We start from the raw sequence: 20,331 nt of genomic DNA, 5'->3' as shown, positions 1-20,331 counted from the left end.
CTATGATCTAAATGTTTGTGTGTCTCAAGGGTCCTATGTTGGAAGGTCTTGCCAATATGATGGGTTATAGCAGGAGCTGGAGCCCTTGGGAGAGGTTCTGTGCCACCTTTTTAGATGTTATGAATGCCTTCATAGGTTAAGTTCCTAAGAGCAAACCTACTCCTTCCGTCCCAAGAAGGCACAGCTAGAAGGTGTATCTAACAGAAAACAGAGTTCTACAGGACAAGAAACATGCCAATTTCTTGATCACGGATTTCCCAGTCCTGTGTGAAATAAATTCCTGATGTTTATATGCCTGTGACTCCTTATTTTAGAGGTAGTCTGTACACACTGTGTAAAGGTCTTCCCATTCCTGACTTGCTATTGTCGCTAATCTTTTCATCTAAGGTATCGGAAGAGATGTTTTACTTACAAGGTTCTCAGATGCTCCAGGTTTTGGAGAACTCCCTGAGGAAGCACCTGCCTGAGACCTTAAAGGTGAGAGTAGAATGTTTTCATAGAAACTGAGGAATCACACCACGGTAAGGCAGAGGAGGGAAAGAGTCAAGACTCACTGCACACTGGCACCATGACACGCGTCTCACCTATGCTTATGCTACCAGAGCAGAAAGAAGTCTCAATAATGTCACCTGCATAACATTAAAAAATCAAAGTGCAGCTCCCCATAGCCTAAACATAGCCTAAAACAAATGTCACTGTTTACTCCCAAAGGATAATCACAATTTTTGTGAGACCCAGTCACAAAATAAAAATTTGAAAGAATGTTAAAGATATACATCAATAATAGTGTTTGCCTAACCAGTTCAAGGTCCTAGGTTTAATTGCCAGTAGAGAAAAAATAATTTTCCTGATTCTTAAATGACAAATACTATTTAGTTGAAATCATACTAAATAAAAGGATTCTGATCTTATTTAAATTTTGCTTTAGTTGTGTCCCCAACATGGCTCTAGCAGGGGAAGATTTTTTTGTGTGTGGCTATTAACAGGATTTTTTTTTTATTGATTCCTATTGAACTCTACATTTTTCTCTGATCCCCTCACTGACTCTCCCCTTCCCCCTTCATGGTACCCATGCTCCCAATTTACTCATGAGATCTTGTCTTTTTCTACTTCCCATGTAGATTAGATCTATGTAAGTCTCTCTTAGTGTCCTCATTGTTGTCTAAGTTCTCTGGGATTGTGGTTTGTAGGCTGGTTTTCTTTTTTTAAAAAATATTTATTTTTTATTTATTATGTATACAATATTCTGTCTGTGTGTATGCCTACAGGCCAGAAGAAGGCCCCAGACCCCATTACAGATGGTTGTGAGCCACCATGTGGTTGCTGGGAATTGAACTTAGGACCTTTGGAAGAGCAGGCAATGCTCTTAACCTCTGAGCCATCTCTCCAGCCCCTGTAGGCTGGTTTTCTTTGCTTTATGTTTAAAAGCCACCTATGAGTGAGTACATATGATAATTGTCTTTTTATGACTGGGTTACCTCTTTCAAAAAATGTTTTCTATCTCCATTCATTTTCCTGTAAAATTCAAGAGGTCATTTTTTTCTGCTGTGTAGTACTCCATTGTGTAAATGTACCACATTTTCCATATCCATTCTTCAGTCGAGGGGCATTTAGGTTGTTGATTACAGCAGGTAGTCCATGAATTTTCAATCAGAGTGCCTCAGCCTCCCTATTATCTGAGATAACAGACATGTATTACTAACCCTAACTAAATATTAACTTAGATGAGAAACAGTAATCCACACATATCAACAGCCAGATGATGCAGATCAAAAATGACATTGCATGATTATTAAAGCAGCAATCACAAAAATGCTTCAAGGCGTAGTAAGAAAAACACTTGCCATGAATGGAAACCATTTCTGAAATGGCTCATCTTCATAAAATTTGTCTGCACATGAAAAGAAATAAATCTGATATCCATGAAAAACTTACATTAAATTCTACATCAAGAGAGTTAATGAGTTTATTAGTAAATCACATCATTTTCTATATTTTATCTCAATGTTTAAAAGACACTCTTGTTACAATAAGCAACTGGACACTAGGAACCATTTGAAAAATTCATCTATTATTACATCTTTCCAAAAAATTACATATTTTCATAGGAATGATCATTGTTCTAGTCAAATATGCTGCTGCCTGTTACTTCTTTGTAATATGATGACATTTCTGCTGGCTTGAAATATTTAGGTTTATGGGACTGTCTTCCACATGAATAAGGGAAACCCATTCAAGCTCAAGGCTCTGGTGGACAAGTGGCCTGATTTTAATACTGTTGTTATTCGACCCCGGGAGGAGGTAAGTTGCAATATAGAATAAATATGCCTGTATCTCCACATGTGTTGCATTCTTGGCATGTGTCTGGCTGGATGGTTGATGCCACTGCCTAATCCCATCATGAAAAATAGACATGAATTATACTAATGTCAACCTATACCCTGCCTGAAGGATAATTCACAAAAGTCCACAAAATTTACAGAATGTTATAAAATGTTCAAGAAGGGAAATACACAAATGTGCAGTAATAAGCCATGGAGAATGGTAACTAAAGGTACAGATGGTACACTTTCATTTTTATCCATGCTTTTGTTTTACTTGGCAGCATAGTTCCTCCATCAGCAGTGACTGATTTGAACTGTGAGCACACTTTATAGCTTCATTATTTCTTACGTCTTGTTTGTAGGATTTAGGGGCAAGTGATGGAAAGTATTATCAACATAAAATCATGTCGATACACAAAAAATGGCTTGATCTTTTATTATAAACATCAAAACAACATTTCCCGTGGGCTGAAGAGATCACTCAGTGGTTAAGAACACTTGCTCTTGCAGACGACTAGGATTTGGATCCAGGCACCCATATGGTGGCTGCCACTGTAAGGAATTACAGTTATATGGAATCTGATACCCTCTTCTGATCTCAACAGGCAACACTTACATACATACATGCAAGCAAAATATTTATATCTATACAAAAAGAAGAAGGAAGTCTTTAGAGAAAAGGGCATAACCTAGGCTAGGTTTGTAAATTGTAGCAAGTTATTTCTTACTTCCATTGTCAACTATTGTCTTAGGGTAAAACAGATTTCAATGAAAAATAAAATAAAAGTCACATAGAAATGAAAATAAAAGAAATAACTGGACTTAAAATAATCCAGCTCATTCTTAATCCATGATAAAATTTCACTGTAATATCAGCTTCCGTTTGAGATGCTGCTCTGCTTTCTATACCAGTTATCTACAGCAAAGTCAATAAAAGAAGGTAGGAAAAAAGAGTGCTTAGGGTGGTTGATGTTACAGGAAGAGAATTAGAGTTTATTCTCAATACCAAGTAGAAAAAAATTGCCAACATGAGTGTTGAAGATGGCTTAAATATTTAATAAGGCAGAACAAGAAAATCAGTAGTTTGATCTGCAGTATCTTTATACAGTATACAACATTTTAGTTAATATTTCATGAAAATTAGAGGAGTAAAAGCATTCAGATTATACATTAGTAGAAATAATATTTCTGTGATATGTTCTTTGCTATTTAAGTAGTCCCATTTTGGATTTGCACACTTGTCCCATGTATGTCTAAATATGTACACATATATGCATATATATGCTCATTTCCTTGCTTTATGAGGTTGTCATTTACTTAAAAATAATAAGCTTTTTTGAAGGACTATATAGCTTACTAACTTTAGCATTGGCTCCCTTTTTATAAATGCATATTCTGATTCTGTTTTCAGTATAGACGTTAATACCAGAGTATTCATGGCCCAGAGCAAGGAGTATTCTTTTAGAAAAATGTTTTTCTTTTAATTTGCTATTTTGATTCTTCTAAATGAATTTTATAGTACTCTAGTTTTCCTTGAGTTTGGATAATGCTTTTCAAGGTGTTTTTACTTTGAATTGTGTCAAGTCTTTTCTTCTTGTTTTTGCACTGTAAATAATTACAACATAAATCCACAGGAGCCATTACTTTTAGGATTTTAATTTCTCACAATGTAAATGAATACTGAATACCAATATAACCGAACACCAACCCATCCATAAACATTCTGGTTCATTCTTTTTGAAAACGGGACATGGAAGATGACCTGGACCACTACACCAACACTTACCTAATCTACTCTAAGGATCCCGAGAATTGTCAGAAGTTCCTCAGCTCATCAGAAGTCATTAACTGGAAACAACATCTACAAATTCAAAGTAAGAGAGCCAGGGTGTATGTGACTATTGTTATCTCCTGTGTACACATGGTGGAAGTGACTGCTCCTTTTGAACAACACCTTATATCTCACACACATTTTTGCAAGCTGTAGACAATTAGCATGCTGTTATCTGTTTCCAGGCTCAGCATCTACCACCTGCAAGGGGAACTCTCAAGAGCTGCAGGGTATAAAGTGTACAAAGGAAATTTTAATGTAGTTTCTTACTGCCTTAGGACTTAAGATTTCTTCTTTAGCATGTCCATATTTTACTAAAGAACATAAACATGGGGCAATGTAACCTCCCATTCCATCTCTGTTTTATTATATTGTCACATTTTCAAATGAATATTTTAGTAATTAGGACTATGCCTTCTAAAGAAGTGTGATCTAAGACTGAATTCTGATTGAACCAGTTGTTATCTATGGGGGAAGGACTGAGTAATTTTTGTTTTGGAGACCAAAGTTTTTGTGAGAAAAAAGATGATTATAAGACTATTCCAAACATAGACTCCTTAAGGACTAAATGAGACATTTGATAGAAACTTCTCAGGAATATCCTATCTACTTATATAGAATTTTAAATTTTCAATATCAGTTCAAAACAACAATTATTTTAACTTACAATTGCATGGGTAGGAAATTTGGATTGGTCTCCATTAGGCAGCTCAGCTAGTCTCACCTGGGATTCACACATATGGGCTCAGTTGTCTGGAGGCTAATGATGAGTTCATACAAATAGCTCGCCTTGATCCCAAGTCTGGTATTTCATAATAACACTGTACCAACTCTTTTTTGTTTTAATCTGAAACATTTTTGAAGAGTTTTATTTCCTTTCAGTAAAAAAGGACTCTTGAAGGCTAGGGAGAAGGCTTTTTCTAAAATGCTTCCATACATCCAAAAGGACTCAGTTTGATTCCTGGTACCCAAAGCTGCTGCAGAAGGGAATGCATTTTCTTTTTCTTTTTTTTTTCTTTTTTCTTTTTTTTTAATTCTTTTTTAATTAATATTTCCACCTGCTCCCCGTTTCCCATTTCCCTCCCCTCCTCCCAAATATTGCCCCCTCCTCCCACTCCCCTCCCCCCATCCCCACTCCTCTTCTCCTCCCCCCCCCCCACCATTCCCCCTCCCTTTCGATACTGAAGAGCAGTCGAAATTCTCTGCCCTGCGGGAAGACGAAGGTCTTCTATCTACGTCCAGGAAGGTGAGCGTCTAAACTGGCTAAGCTCCCACAAAGCCAGTTCATGTATTAGGATCGAAACCTCGTGCCATTGTCCTTGGCTTCTCATCAGCCTTCATTGTCCGCCATGCTCAGAGAGTCCAGTTTCAACCCATGCTTATTCAGTCCCAGACGAGCTGGCCTTGGTGGGCTCCCAATAACTCAGATCCACTGTCATAGTGGGTGGGTGCATCCCTCGTGGTCCTGATTTCCTTGCTCATGTTCTCCCTCCTTCTGCTCCTCATTTGGACCTTAAGAGCTCAGACGGTTGCTCCAAAATGAGTCTCTGTCTCTACCTCGATCCATCGCCAGATGAAGGTTCTAAGGTGATATGTAAGACATTCATCAGTATAGGATAGGGTCATTTCAGGTTCCCTCTCCTCAGTTGCCCAAGGTACCAGCTGGGGACATCTCCCTGGACACCTGCGAACCCCTCTAGAGTCAAGTCTCTTGCCAACCCTAAGATGGCTCCCTTAGTTAGGATATATACTTCGCTGCTCCCGTATCCACCCTTCCTATATCCCAACCATCCCAATCCCCCGAGCTCCTCCTATCCTCCCCTTCTCATGTCTCTCATTTCCCCTTTGCCCCATGCCACCTCACCCGCAAGTTCCCAGTTTTTGCCCTGCAATCTTGTCTACTTCCCCTCTCCAGGCGGATGACTATACGATTTTCTTTGGGTTCACTTTCTTATTTAGCTTCTCTAGGATCACAAATTATATGCTCAATGTCCTTTATTTATGGCTAGAAACCGATTATGAGTGTGTACATCCCATGTTCTTCTTTTTGGGTCTGGGATACCTCACTCAGGATAGTGTTTTCTATTTCCATCCATTTGCACGCAAAATTCGGGAAGTCATTGTTTTTTACCGCTGAGTAGTACTCTAATATGTATATATTCCACACTTTCTTCATCCATTCCTCCATTGAAGGGCATCTAGGTTGTTTCCAGGTTTTGGCTATTACAAACAATGCTGCTATGAACATAGTTGAACAGATACTTTTGTCATTTGATGGGGCATCTCTTGGGTATATTCCCAAGAGTGGTATTACTGGATCTTGGGGTAGGTTGATCCCAAATTTCCTGAGAAATCGCCACACTGATTTCCAAAGTGATTGCACAAGTTTGCATTCCCACCAGCAATGAATGAGTGTGCCCCTTTCTCCACAACCTCTCCAGCAAAGGCTATCATTGGTGTTTTTGATTTTAGCCATTCTGACAGGTGTAAGATGGTATCTCAAAATTGTTTTAATTTGCATTTCCCTTATCGCTAAGGAGGTTGAGCATGACCTTAAGTGTCTTTTGGCCATTTGAATTTCTTCTGTTGAGAATTCTCTGTTCAGGTCAGTGCCCCATTTTTTTATTGGGTTGATTAGCATTTTAAAGTCTAGTTTCTTGAGTTCTTTATATATTTTGGAGATCAGACCTTTGTCTGTTGCAGGGTTGGTGAAGATCTTCTCCCAGTCAGTGGGTTGCCTTTTTGTCTTAGTGACAGTGTCCTTTGCTTTACAGAAGCTACTCAGTTTCAGGAGGTCCCATTTATTCAATGTTGTCCTTAATGTCTGTGCTGCTGGGGATAAATGTAGGAAGTGATCTCCTATACCCATATGTTGTAGAGTACTTCCCACTTTTTCTTCTATCAGGTTCAGTGTGTTCAGACTAATATTGAGGTCTTTAATCCATTTGGACTTGAGTTTTGTGCATGGTGATAGATATGGATCTATTTTCATTCTTCTACAGGTTGACAACCAGTTCTGCCAGCACGATTTGTTGAAGATGCTCTCTTTTTTCCATTGAATACTTTTAGCTCCTTTATCAAAAATTAGGTGTTCATATGTTTGTGGGTTAAAATCAGGGTCTTCTACTTGGTTCCATTATTCGACTTCTCTGTTTTTATGCCAATACCAAGCTGTTTTCAATACTGAGGCTCTGTAATAGAGTTTGAGGTCAGGGATGGTAATGCCTCCAGACGATCCTTTATTATATAAGAATGTTTTGGCTATCCTGGGTTTTTTGTTTTTCCATATAAAGTTGATTATTGTCCTCTCAAGATCTGTGAAGAATTTTGATGGGATTTTAATGGGGATTGCATTGAATCTATAAATTGCCCTTGGTAGAATTGCCATTTTTACTATGTTGATCCTCCCAATCCAAGAGCAAGGGAGATCCTTCCATTTTCTGGTATCCTCCTCAATTTCTTTCTTCATAGACTTAAAGTTCTTGTCAAATAGATCCTTCACTTCCTTGGTTAGAGTTACCCCAAGATATTTTATGCTATTTGTGGCTATCGTGAAGGGTGATGCTTCTCTGATTTCCATCTCTGCTTCCTTATCCTTTGTGTATAGGAGGGCAACTGATTTTTTGGAATTGATCTTGTATCCTGCAATGTTACTAAAGGTGTTTATCCGCTGAAGGAGTTCTTTGCTGGAGTTTTTGGGGTCGCTTATGTACACTATCATATCATCTGCAAATAATGAAAGTTTAACTTCTTCCTTTCCAATTTGAATCCCTTTGATCCCTTTATGTTGTCTTATTGCTATTGCTAGAATTTCAAGCACTATATTAAAGAGGTATGGAGAGAGTGTCAACCTTGTCGTGTTCCTGATTTTAGTGGAATAGCTTTGAGTTTCTCTCCATTTAATTTTTTTTATTCTTTTTTAATTAAAATTTCCAACTGCTCCCCGTTTCCCATTTCCCTCCCCTCCTCCCACACATTGCCCCCTCCTCCCACTCCCCTCCCCCATCCCCACTCCTCTTCTCCTCCCCCCAGTCCATTCCCCCTCCCTCTCGATACTGAAGAGCAGTCCAAATTCCCTGCCCTACAGGAAGACCAAGGTCCTCCCACTTCCATCCAGGCCCAGGAAGTTGAGCATCAAAACAGGCTAAGCTCCCACAAAGCCAGTTCATGTATTAGGATCGAAACCTAGTGCCATTGTCCTTGGCTTCTCATCAGCCTTCATTGTCCGCCATGTTCAGAGAGTCCAGTTTCAACCCATGCTTATTCAGTCCCAGTCCAGCTGGCCTTGAAGAGCTCCCAATAGATCAGTTCCACTGTCACAGTGGGTGGGTGCACGCCTCGTGGTCCTGATTTCCTTGCTCATGTTCTCCCTCCTTTTGCTCCTCATTTGGACCTTAAGAGCTCAGACCGTTGCTCCAATTTGGGTCTCTGTCTCTCTCTCGATCTATCGCCAGTTGAAAGTTCCTGTGCCATTCTCCTTGGCCTCTCGTCAGCTCTCATTGTCCGCCACATTCCGAGAGTCCGGTTTTATCCCATGTTTTTTTTCAGTAGCAGTCCAGCTGACCTTGGTGAGCTCCCAATAGATCGGCCCCACTGTCTCAGTGGTTGGGTGCACCCCTCATGGTCCTGACTTCCTTGTTCATGTTCTCTCTCCTTCTGCTCCTCATTATAACCTTGGGAGCTCAGACCGGTGCTCCAGTGTAGGTCTCTGGCTCTATCTCCATCCATCGCTAGATGAAGGTTCTATGGCGATATGCAAGATATTCATCAGTATGATTATAGGATAGGTTCATTTCAGGTTCCCTATCCTCAGGTGCCCCAATGAACTAACTGGGGACATTGCCCTGGGCATCTGGTAACCATTCCAAGTTCAAGTCTCTTGCTACCCCTTAGGTGGCTCCCTTACCTAAGGTATGAGTTTCCCTGCTCCCCTATCCAACCTTCCTTTATCCCCAATCACCCCAATTCCCCCAGTTCCCCTCATCCTCTCCTTCACACTTTTCTCTCCCCATCACCCCTCATCCCCATCCCACCCCACCCCCAAGATTCCAATTTTTTGCCCATCAGTCATGTCTATTTCCCATAGCTGGGAGGATATCTATATGTTTTTCCTTGGGTTTACCCTCTTGTTTAGCTTCTTTAGGATCACAAATTATAGACTCAGTGGCCCCTATCCATGGCTAGAAACCAATTATGAGTGAGTACATCCCATGTTCTTCTTTTTGGGTCTGGGTTACCTCACTAAGGATCGTATTTTCTATTTCCATCCATTTGCATGCAAAATTCGAGAAGTCATTGTTTTTTACCGCAGAGTAGTACTCTAATGTGTATATATTCCACACTTTCTTCATCCATTCTTCCATTGAAGGGCATCTAGGTTGCTTCCAGGTTCTGGCTATTACAAATAATGCTGCTATGAACATAGTTGGACAAATGCTTTTGTCATATGATAGGGCATCTCTTGGGTATATTCCCAAGAGTGGTATTGCTGGGTCCAGGGGTAGGTTGATCCCAATTTTTCTGAGAAACCGCCACACTGATTTCCAAAGTGGTTGCACAAGTTTGCAGTCCCACCAGCAATGGATGAGGGTACCCCTTTCTCCACAACCTCTCCAGCAAAGGCTATCCTTGGTGTTTTTGATTTTAGCCATTCTGACAGGTGTAAGATGATATCTCAAAGTTGTTTTGATTTGCATTTCTCTGATCGCTAAGGAGGTTGAGCATGACCTTAAGTATCTTTTGGCCATTTTAACTTCTTCTGTTGAGAATTCTCTGTTCAGTTCAGTGCCCCATTTTTTAATTGGGTTAATTATCCTTTTAAAGTCTAGTTTCTTGAGTTCTTTATATATTTTGGAGATCAGACCTTTGTCTGTTGCGGGGTTGGTGAAGATCTTCTCCCAGTCAGTAGGCTGCCTTTTTGTCTTAATGACAGTGTCCTTTGCTTTACAGAAGCTTCTCAGTTTCAGGAGGTCCCATTTATTCAATGTTGCCCTTAATGTCTGTGCTGCTGGGGTTATACATAGGAAGCGATCTCCAGTGCCCATATGTTGTAGGGTACTTCCCATTTTCTCTTCTATCAGGTTCAGTGTGTTCAGATTGATATTGAGGTCTTTGATCCATTTGGACTTGAGTTTTGTGCATGGTGATAGATATGGGTCTATTTTCATTCTTCTACAGGTTGACATCCAATTGTGCCAGCACCATTTGTTGAAGATGCTTTCTTTCTTCCATTGTATACTTTTAGCTCCTTTATCAAAAATCAGTTGTTCATAGGTTTGTGGGTTAAAATCCGGGTCTTCTATACGATTCCATTGGTCGACTTCTCTGTTTTTATGCCAGTACCACGCTGTTTTCATTACTGTAGCTCTGTAATAGAGTTTGAAGTCAGGGATGGTAATGCCTCCAGAAGTTCCTTTATTGTATAAGATTGTTTTGGCTATCCTGGGTTTTTTGTTTCTCCATATAAAGTTGATTATTGTCCTTTCAAGATCTGTGAAGAATTTTGATGGGATTTTAATGGGATTGCATTGAATCTATAAATTGCCCTTGGTAGAATTGCCATTTTTACTATGTTGATTCTCCCAATCCAAGAGCAAGGGAGATCCTTCCATTTTCTGGTATCCTCTTCAATTTCTTTCTTCAATGCCTTAAAGTTTTTGTCAAATAGATCTTTCACTTCCTTGGTTAGAGTTACCCCAAGATATTTTATGCTGTTTGTGGCTATCGTGAAAGGTGATGATTCTCTTATTTCTCTCTCTGCTTCCAGATCCTTTGTGTATAAGAGGGCGACTGATTTTTTGGAGTTGATCTTGTATCCTGCCACATTACTAAACGTGTTTATCAGCTGTAGGAGTTCTTTGGAGGAGTTTTTGGGGTCGCTCATGTACACTATTATATCATCTGCAAATAATGAAAGTTTAACTTCTTCCTTTCCAATTTGAATCCCCTTTATCCCCTTATGTTGTCTTATTGTTATTGCTAAAACTTCGAGAACTATATTGAAGAGGTATGGAGAGAGTGGACAGCCTTGGCGTGTTCCTGATTTTAGTGGAATGGCTTTAAGTTTCTCTCCATTTAATTTGATATTAGCTGTCGGCTTGCTGTATATAGCTTTAATTATATTTAGGTATGACCCTTGTATCCCTAATCTCTCCAAGACTTTTATCATAAAGGGATGTTGAATTTTGTCAAATGCTTTTTCAGCATCTAATGAAACGATCATATGGTTTTTTTCTTTCAGTTTATTTATATGATGGATTACATTGATAGATTTGCGTATGTTAAACCAGCCCTGCATCTCTGGTATGAAGCCTACTTGATCATAATGGATAATTTTTCTAATGTGTTCTTGGATTCGGTTTGCCAGAATTTTGTTGAGGATTTTTGCGTCGATGTTCATGAGTGAGATTGGCCTGTAATTCTCTTTCTTGGTTGTGTCTTTGTGTGATTTTGGTATCAGAGTAACTGCAGCTTCATAAAAGGAATTTGGCAATGACTTCTCTGTTTCTATATTGTGAAATACATTAAGGAGTATAGGTATTAGGTCTTCTTGGAAGTTCTGGTAGAATTCTGCATTGAAGCCGTCTAGACCTGGGCTTTTTTTGGTGGGGAGGCTTTTTATAACAACTTCTAATTCTTCGCAACCTACAGGTCTATTTAGATTGTTCACCTGGTCCTGGTTTAACTTTGGTATATGGTACTTATCTAAAAAAGTGTCCATTTCTTTTACATTTTCCAATTTTGTGGCATACAGGTTTTTGTAGTAAGATCTAATGATTCTCTGAATTTCCTCTGTGTCTGTGGTTATGTCTCCCTTTTCGTTTCTGATTTTGTTAATTTGTGTATTCTCTCTCCGCCGTTTGATTAGTTTGGATAGGGGTTTATCAATCTTATTGATTTTCTCCAAGAACCAGCTTTTTGTTTCATTGATTCTTTGGATTGTTTTCTGTGTTTCTATTTTGTTGATTTCAGCCCTCAATTTGATTATTTCCAGTCTTCTACTTCTCCTAGGTGAGTCTGCTTCTTTTTTTTCTAAAGCTTTCAGGTGGGCTATTAAGTCTCCAATGTGTGCTTTCTCCGTTTTCTTTAATTGGGCACTTAATGCTATGAACTTTCCTCTTAGCACTGCTTTCATAGTGTCCCATAGGTTTGAGTATGTTGAGTCTTCGTTTTCATTGAATTCAAGAAAGACTTTAATTTCTTTCTTTATTTCTTCCTTGATCCAGGTGTGGTTCAGTAGTTGACTGTCCAGTTTCCATGAGTTCATAGGCTTTCTGGGGATAGCATTGTTGTTGAATTCTAACTTTAATCCATGGTGATCTGATAAGACACAGGTGGTCACCGATATTTTTTGTAGCTGTGTAAGTTTGCTTTGTTACCGAGTATGTGGTCTATTTTCGAGAAGGTTCCATGAGCTGCAGAGAAGAAGGTATATTCTTTCTTATTTGAGTGGAATGTTCTATAGATGTCTGTTAAGTCCATTTGATTCATTACCTCCCTTAATCCTCTTATTTCTCTGTTAGGTTTCTGTCTGATTGACCTGTCCATTGGTGAGAGAGGAGTGTTGAAATCTCCTACTATTAGTGTGTGTGGTTTGATGACTGCCTTGAGTTTTAGTAACGTTTCTTTTATATAAGTGGGTGCTTTTATATTAGGGGCATATATATTCAGGATTGAGACTTCATCCTGGTGAATTGTTCCTGTTATGAGTAAAAAATGTCCCTCTCCATCTCTTTTGATTGATTTTAGTTTGAAGTCAACTTTCTTAGAAATTAGTATGGCCACACCTGCTTGTTTCTTAGGTCCGTTTGCTTGATAAACCTTTTCCCAGCCCTTTACTCTGAGTAGATGTCTGTCTTTGTGGTTGAGGTGTGTTTCTTGTAAGCAGCAGAATGTTGGATCCTGTTTTTGTATCCAATCTCTTAGCCTGTGCCTCTTTATAGGTGAGTTGAGTCCATTGATATTAAGTGATATTAATGACCAGTGGTTGTTAACTCCGGTCATTTTTCCTTTCTTTCTTTCTTTCTTTCTTTCTTTCTTTCTTTCTTTCTTTCTTTCTTTCTTTTGGTAGTAGAGTTTGTGTGTTTTCCTTCTTCAAGTTGTGCTGGTGAAGGGTCATTAGATGTCTGAGTTATTGTGGGCATTGTTGGACTCCTTGGTTTGTGATTTTCCTTCTATTACTTTCTGTAAGGCTGGATTTGTGGCTACGTATTGTTTAAATTTGTTTTTATCCTGGAAAATTTTGTTTTCTCCATTTATAGTGAACGAAAGCTTGGCTGGGTATAGTAGTCTGGGCTTGCATCCATGGTCTCTTAGTTTCTGCAGTACATCTATCCAGGACCTTCTGGCTTTCATGGTTTCCATAGAGAAATCAGGTGTAAATCTGATAGGTTTACCTTTATATGTAACTTGACCTTTTTCCTTTGCAGCTCTTAATATTCTTTCTTTATTCTGTATGTTTTGTGTTTTGATTATTATATGACGAGGAGATGTTTTTTTTTTGATCCAGTTGATTCGGTGTTCTGTATGCTTCTTGGACCTTCAAAGAAATATCTTTCTTAAGGTTGGGAAAGTTTTCTTCTATAATTTTATTAAATATATTTTCTGGACCATTGAGCTGTACTTCTTCTCCTTCTTCTATCCCTATTATTCTTAGGTTTGGTCTTTTTATTGTGTCCTAGATTTCCTGAATGTTTTGTGTTGAGAATTTGTTGGTTATGCTGTTTTCTTTGATCAGAGAGTTGATTTTCTCTATGGTATCTTCAGTGTCTGAGATTCTTTCTTCTATCTCTTGTAATCTGTTGGTGGTACTTGTCTCTGTAGTTCCTGTTTGTTTATCCAAATTTTCCATCTCCATCCTTCCCTCGGTTTGTGTTTTCTTTATTACTTCCACTTCATTCTTCAAGTCTTGAACCATTTCCCTTACCTGTTTGATTACTTTTTCTTGTTTTTCTTGTTTTTCTTGGGTATCTTTGAGAGATTTATTCATTTCCTCTACCTTTTTGTTTGTAATCTCTAATTGATTATGGCAGTTTTTCACCTCCTGTTTAAGGTCCTCTATTATTTTCATATAATTCACTTTTGAGTCGAATTCTTCTAATTCTTCGGGATTAGGGTGTACACTTCTTATTTCGGGATTCCTGGATTCTGGTGATGTCACGTTGCCTTTCAAGTTGTTGGGGGAATTCTTGCATTGGCGCCTGCTCATCTCTTCCTTCAAATGGAGCTGGGAGAGGCCTGGTGTCTTGGACCAGTCTTTGCTGTGACTAACTCTCTGGGTGTATCTCCTCAGTGTAGGGGCAGGAACCGTTCCCTACCAGATGAACTCCTCAACACCAAAACAGGGATGCCTGGTATTCCAATGACCCGTGGAAAGAAGGGCAAATGCAGGGGGTAGGGCGGGGTCGAGTAGAACACAGGCGACACTGCAGTACAAGCTGGAGGTGCCTGCGCTCCCTTTCGGGGGTTGCTGAGGCCTGCCCGCTAGGCAGGCACTCACTGCTCTGGTTGGGTAGCCTTAGTGTAGGGGGGTTTGTGCTCTCTACCGGGACAGTCCGCCCCAGGATAGCACACACTCACCCGTCCAGATGGAACTTCTCAGCACCTACACAAGGACTCCTGGTAGCCCCAATGAGCCAGAGACCAAGGGAAGTAGGGCGCAGGCAGAGCTGCAGCAGGAGCTGGGGGAGGGGCATTTGTGCTCTCTACCGGGACAGTCCGCCCCAGGATAGCACACACTCACCCATCCAGATGGAACTTCTCAGCACCTACACAGGGACTCCTGGTAGCCCCAATGAGCCAGGGACCAAGGGAAGTAGGGCGCAGGCAGAGCTGCAGCAGGAGCTCTTTTTTTGGTTTTTTGAGACAAGGTTTCTCTGTGGTTTTGAAGCTTGTCCTGGAACTAGCTCTGGCTGGTCTCGAACTCACAGAGATCCGCCTGCCTCTGCCTCCCGAGTGCTGGGATTAAAGGCATGTGCCACCACCGCCCAGCCCCACTGTGCCAACTCTTAACCTCAGGGATGGAAGTGGACTGAGTGACATGCAAATGTCACAGGATCAAGAATAGAAAGTGAAAGTCAACCTCAGTGCACTCTTTGAACCATGTTTACTAAATCACATTCTTCCCATAAACCCAAGCAAGTTTTATGACTGAACCAAGGTAATTAAGGGTAAAAGGACTCATATTAGTGCAACAGATAGATACTGAGAACCTTATACTGACAATTTAATGGATTGAGTACATAGAAATGTCCCTTCAATTTCAGTTACCATACTTCTACCTCACCTTGTTTGGTAGCTATATCTGTAGCCTTTTTAAATTTTACATACCAACCACAGTTTCCCCTTCCTCCTCTGTTCTCATTCCCTCCCCTATTTTCCTACTACACCACCCACAATCACGTCTTCTCAGTCTTCATTCAGAAGGGGTAATTCATCCCATGGGAGTCAACAAAGCAGGGCAGATCAAGTTGAAGCAGGACCAAGCTCTTCCCCACAGCATCACGGTTGGGCAAGGCATCCCACCATTGAGAATAGGTTACAAAGAGCCAGCTCATGCATCAGGGACAGGTCCTAGTCCCAGTGCTAGGGACACACAAACAGAAAAAGCTACACAGCTCTCACGCAGATGCATAACACCAAGGTTCAATACAGGCTGTCTAACTGCCTTTTCGGAGTCCTGAACTCCCACAAGCTCAGGTCAGTTGTCTCTGTGGGTTTCTTCTCATCATGATCTTGAAGCTCCTTGCTTCTTCTTTAGCTGGACTATTGGAACTTGGCCCAGTGCTTGGCTGTGGACCTCTGCATCTGTTTCCATCAGTTACTGGATGAAGTCTCTATGATGACTATTAGGGAAGTCACCAGTATGATTACAGAAGAAGGCTAGTTCAGGCATCAATTCCTCTCTTGCTAGGGATCTTAGTTGGGGTCATCCTTGTGTTTTCCTGGGAGCTTCCCTGGCACCATGCTTCTCTCTAATTTCATAACTCCTGAATATAACTGTAGTCTTAAGTACTTAGGGTTTGTGATACCATATAAAACTTAAATTTTAAGCCGGGCGGTGGTGGCGCACACCTTTAATCCCAGCACTCGGGAGGCAGAGGCAGGCGGATCTCTGTGAGTTCTAGGCCAGTCTGGTCTAGAAGAGCTAGTTACAGGACAGGAATCAAAAGCTACAGAGAAACCTTGTCTCGAAAATCAAAAAAAAAAAAAAAAAAACTTAAATTTTAAAAAGGGAGGGATATAACCTTTATCATATGAACCTGGTCATGATTAAAACAAGACTTGATGATGCTATGCTCATATTCCCTTTGCTTCCACTGAATAGCCTTCCCAAATATTAAGATGAATAATGGTATATCATTTGCTGCCCTGTTTCCCCATCAAGGTTCACAGTCAAGCCTGGACAAAGTGATAGAAACTCTTGGAGCCATTAATTTGGGCAAGGTCAAGCATACACAGGGCTCTCTCTTTATGATACTTGAAACAGCAAAGAAACTGGCTCCTTCCTTGGTGGATGGGAATAAGTTTGTACGCAGCAGTGACATGTCCAAGCCCATGTAAGTGTTTCCAAGCTGTCTGCACCAATCATTATCTTACTAATGACATGCCTCCTGTGTTAGATTTCTGAAGTGATCGTTAGAAGGCCACCTTAAAGGATAGGGCTAAAATCAAAGCACATGTGATCCATCGTTGTTTTGGAGTCTAGAAGGTGGAAATCAAGATCTGAGCAAGGCTGTGCTGCATTGTAATACAAAGGATAGAATTCCTTATGTTCTTTCCCCACACACATTGTCATTCCAGGAGTAGCTTGGCTTTGGGTTGCAATGCTCCACTTACTAAACTCACTTTCACACGACCTTCTTTATCCTCTGTGTCTTTTCCTCTTTTGTTTGTTGTGAGGACACTTATCAATAGATTTGGGACCCACAGAATAACTGAGATGAGATTATATTGAAGTCTTAGACTTGATGTTCACAGATTTATTTCCTAAGCAGGATTATCTGCATAAAGGACTAGCAAGATGTCTCAACATCTAAAGGTGCTTGCTAACAAGTTTAATAGCCTGAATTCAATCCCTTAGGCCTATATGAAGAGAGAGATAGCCAACTCCCAAAATTAGTATCCTCATTTTCATACATGAACATGTGAGATCCATCTATATACACACACACATATATGCATGCAATTAAAAATTTTACTTTCCTATACAAGCTGAATGTAGGTTACCATTTAACTAGCCGTGCCTTCACTACCTTTGCTAGCTTTTGCCCTGGTACCTATCCAACCAATATTTTTCAGAGTAGATTTCTAATTAACTAACTTTAAATAAGGATGATGTCTCTCTCCTGCTAACAAGATTTCAAAGCTCCCTGGCATGCTTTCTAATCTTTCTGAAATTCTCGGCCCACTAAGCTGAGATTTTCATCTATTTCTCAGGCCTTATCTTGTTTCTTCCGTACAAAACTTCCAGACATTTTAAAAAATACTACAAGTTTTTTTTTAAACATAACCTGTCTTTTAGACATAAGTCTAAAATCAGAGGTTGAGCCATTCTTTCAAACTAGTGTTCTCATGGATGTAGTCTAAAGAGGAAGAGGTTGATTTTATAGACTGAGCTAAGCTAAAATAACACAAGCAAACTTTTGTCATTTCAGTGTTATTTCCCACATAAAATAGAAAAGGAAGGCACACATTAGAATTTGACAGATTGGTTCACATCAGTTTACTTCTTGTTAAATATTTTGGTTAGATTTAGAGGAAAGGGAACCTCATTCAAATTCTCTATCTCTCTCTTTTGCTCACTCACAAGCTCACTCTCTTGCTCTTTCCTTCTCTCTCTCAGAAAGTCAATTAACACTGTCATATTGGTTAGGTGACAGGAAGCATTATGTGAATGATTTAACATTGTTTCTAGTGTTAGAGCTAAATGCAGAAGGTACTGATGCTATGCCATAGCTTTGCTGCAATTCTACTTGACCTTCATGAGCTCAGGTCTCCAAGATGAGCTCAACCCCCCCACCCCCCCCCCACCCCCGGTCTAAAATTTCTCTCTTATGCAGATCAGTCTTTACACTAATGACTTACTTGTTATCCAGATCAGATCAGCTCACAAGTTCCTTCATCAGCGTCCTGGGTAAAGCACTTCAATAAAAGTCACCATTGTGCAGGATTCACATTTATTTTACTCATAGCACTCATGAGTATTTGAAACTAGTTAATTTATCCTACAGATTTGATATTTGATTCATCCTCTACCAATAATGAAAACCCTGCAAGAGTTGGGATCATCAGGAGCTGCCACACAGTGGGTTTTAAACCAATATGTGTTCAGTGAATTCTCTTCATGCAACAACTGAATCCTAATAAACCTATTTTGAACACATTTTACACTGTCCCTATTTATGTTTAACATAATGCTGAGGAGAACTAGAAGCCAGCAGTGAGCATGTGACTTGAGGATGCTCAATTCTAAAGCCCTTTGTGGAATTTCCCTCCCGGAAGTACCCTGTTCTCCTGTATACTACAAGGCAACCTGGAGAACACTCCCATCCAAAAGCTACTTGGAACTTTTGTCTTACTGTGAGCTAAAAGTTAGCCCAATTTCTTGACAGAAGGTAGAATCTAGTGGTGGAATAGTTTGTTTAAAACATGGATGAATGAATCCAGGTTGAAAAAGAGTGTCTAGCTTCACCTCCAGAGCTCATTCCAAAATGATTCCTGAACCTCCCCACACCCTTGCAGATGTCTTCGGGCATCAGACTCAGTAATGTGGGCTATCTTCATTCCGCGTCGCTGCGAATCTTTGCACTTGACTTTATCTTTTGTTCAACACAATGCCTAAGGCTGCAAGATATCAAATACTATGATTCTGAACTTTGGCTTCTGCTTTCTACATGTGTTTAGGGAAGTTTGCTTCTCCACAAAACCTTTTCCTTTTACATAAAACAAGACTGATCACATTGAAGCTCCCTAACTGAAAGATCATATTTGAACTCTCTAGCTGAGTCATGGGCAAATAAAAACTGCAAATGTTGCCTGGAACATTTTTACTAGCTGTTAGGCACCAAATATGAGCCCCCATCACACTAATGTGCTCATCTATAGTGCAAGTTGCTTATTATCCCTACTCACTAGATGGGGAAACACAAAAAGTGAAGAACAATTAATCAGCAGTTAATGCACACAGTGCTGATAGGAGCTCAGACAGTCTGGCTACAGAGCACACAGTCTTAGTGATTCTACTGTCTGACTCTTGGGGAAATTTATGGGAAAATAAATAAAATTATTCATAACCTATGTGACTAAGGGCTGCTCTCTCCTCTTGTTCCCAATAGTAATCAAGAGTTGTTCAAACTCAGCTCCCTGGATGTTACACATGCTGCATTGGTGAATAGCATCTGGCATTATGGTGGCAATGAGAAAAGTCAGAAGTTCATTGAGCGCTGTATCCACACCTTCCCCAACTCCTGTATTATGGGGCCTGAGGGGATTCCCGTGTCCTGGGGCCTGATGGACCACACTGGAGAAATGAGAATGGCAGGCACCTTGCCTCAGTACCGGAACCAGGGTCTCGTTTACCATGTTGCCTTCCACCAGATTCAGACTCTAAATGATCTTGACTTCCCTATGTATGCACATGTGGATAAAGCTAACTTCACCATGCAGAGAGTGGCTGCCAGGCTGGCTCATGTCCCCATGCCCTGTACTTGGAACCAGTGGAATTATGAGCCTCTATGAAGATGCAAAGAGTGATGAGGGTACAGTCCTTGTAGATGGGGAAGGAGCTGAGTGAACAGAGAGAAGTACTAAATTGTCATTAGGTGGGCGTGTGTTTCTAGATCAGGGGAATATCATGAACTGCACACACACACCGTTTCTCTGCCATCACATTGCTCACACACTTAACTCCACTTTGTTGTCATGCAGAAGGTCACTGTCTCCCGCTCCAACTCTGTCACAGGTCTCACATTCTCAGGATGCCTCTAACACAGTGGTTCTCAAACTTCCTAATTCTGATACTCTTTAATACAGGTCCTCATGTTGTGGTGAATTCTAACCATAAAATTATTTTTATTCCTACTTCATAACTGTAATTTTGCTACTGTTATGATTTATAAAATATACATCTGAGTTTTCTGATGGTCTTAGGCAACCCTTGTAAAAGGGTCGTTTGAC

The 20,331-nt window shown here is 40.2% G+C and overlaps 1 protein-coding gene across 1 annotated transcript; it reads left to right on the top strand.

Moving 5' to 3' along the window:
• The first annotated feature begins 399 nt into the window (after nt 1-399).
• LOC130880603 (glycine N-acyltransferase-like protein Keg1) lies at nt 400-19,893 on the top strand. The gene is made up of 5 exons (XM_057779719.1): nt 400-477; nt 2,194-2,300; nt 4,071-4,198; nt 16,541-16,712; nt 19,491-19,893. The coding sequence occupies exons 1-5, from the start codon at nt 400-402 to the stop codon at nt 19,891-19,893; spliced, it is 888 nt and encodes a 295-aa protein (XP_057635702.1).
• The last annotated feature ends 438 nt before the right edge of the window (nt 19,894-20,331 follow it).

This window comes from Chionomys nivalis, chromosome 8 (genome assembly GCF_950005125.1).
Source record: "Chionomys nivalis chromosome 8, mChiNiv1.1, whole genome shotgun sequence".
NCBI lineage: Eukaryota > Metazoa > Chordata > Mammalia > Rodentia > Cricetidae > Chionomys > Chionomys nivalis.
This window is presented reverse-complemented; position numbering and strand designations above follow the sequence as displayed.

Excerpts from the sequence above, each read along its gene's own strand:
- LOC130880603 (XM_057779719.1), top strand. The coding sequence starts at position 400 with ATGTTTTACTTACAAGGTTCTCAGATGCTCCAGGTTTTGGAGAACTCC. Across the intron at positions 478-2,193 it reads ACCTGCCTGAGACCTTAAAG|GTTTATGGGACTGTCTTCCA; the intron begins GTGAGAGTAGAA and ends TGAAATATTTAG. Across the intron at positions 4,199-16,540 it reads ACAACATCTACAAATTCAAA|GTTCACAGTCAAGCCTGGAC; the intron begins GTAAGAGAGCCA and ends TTCCCCATCAAG.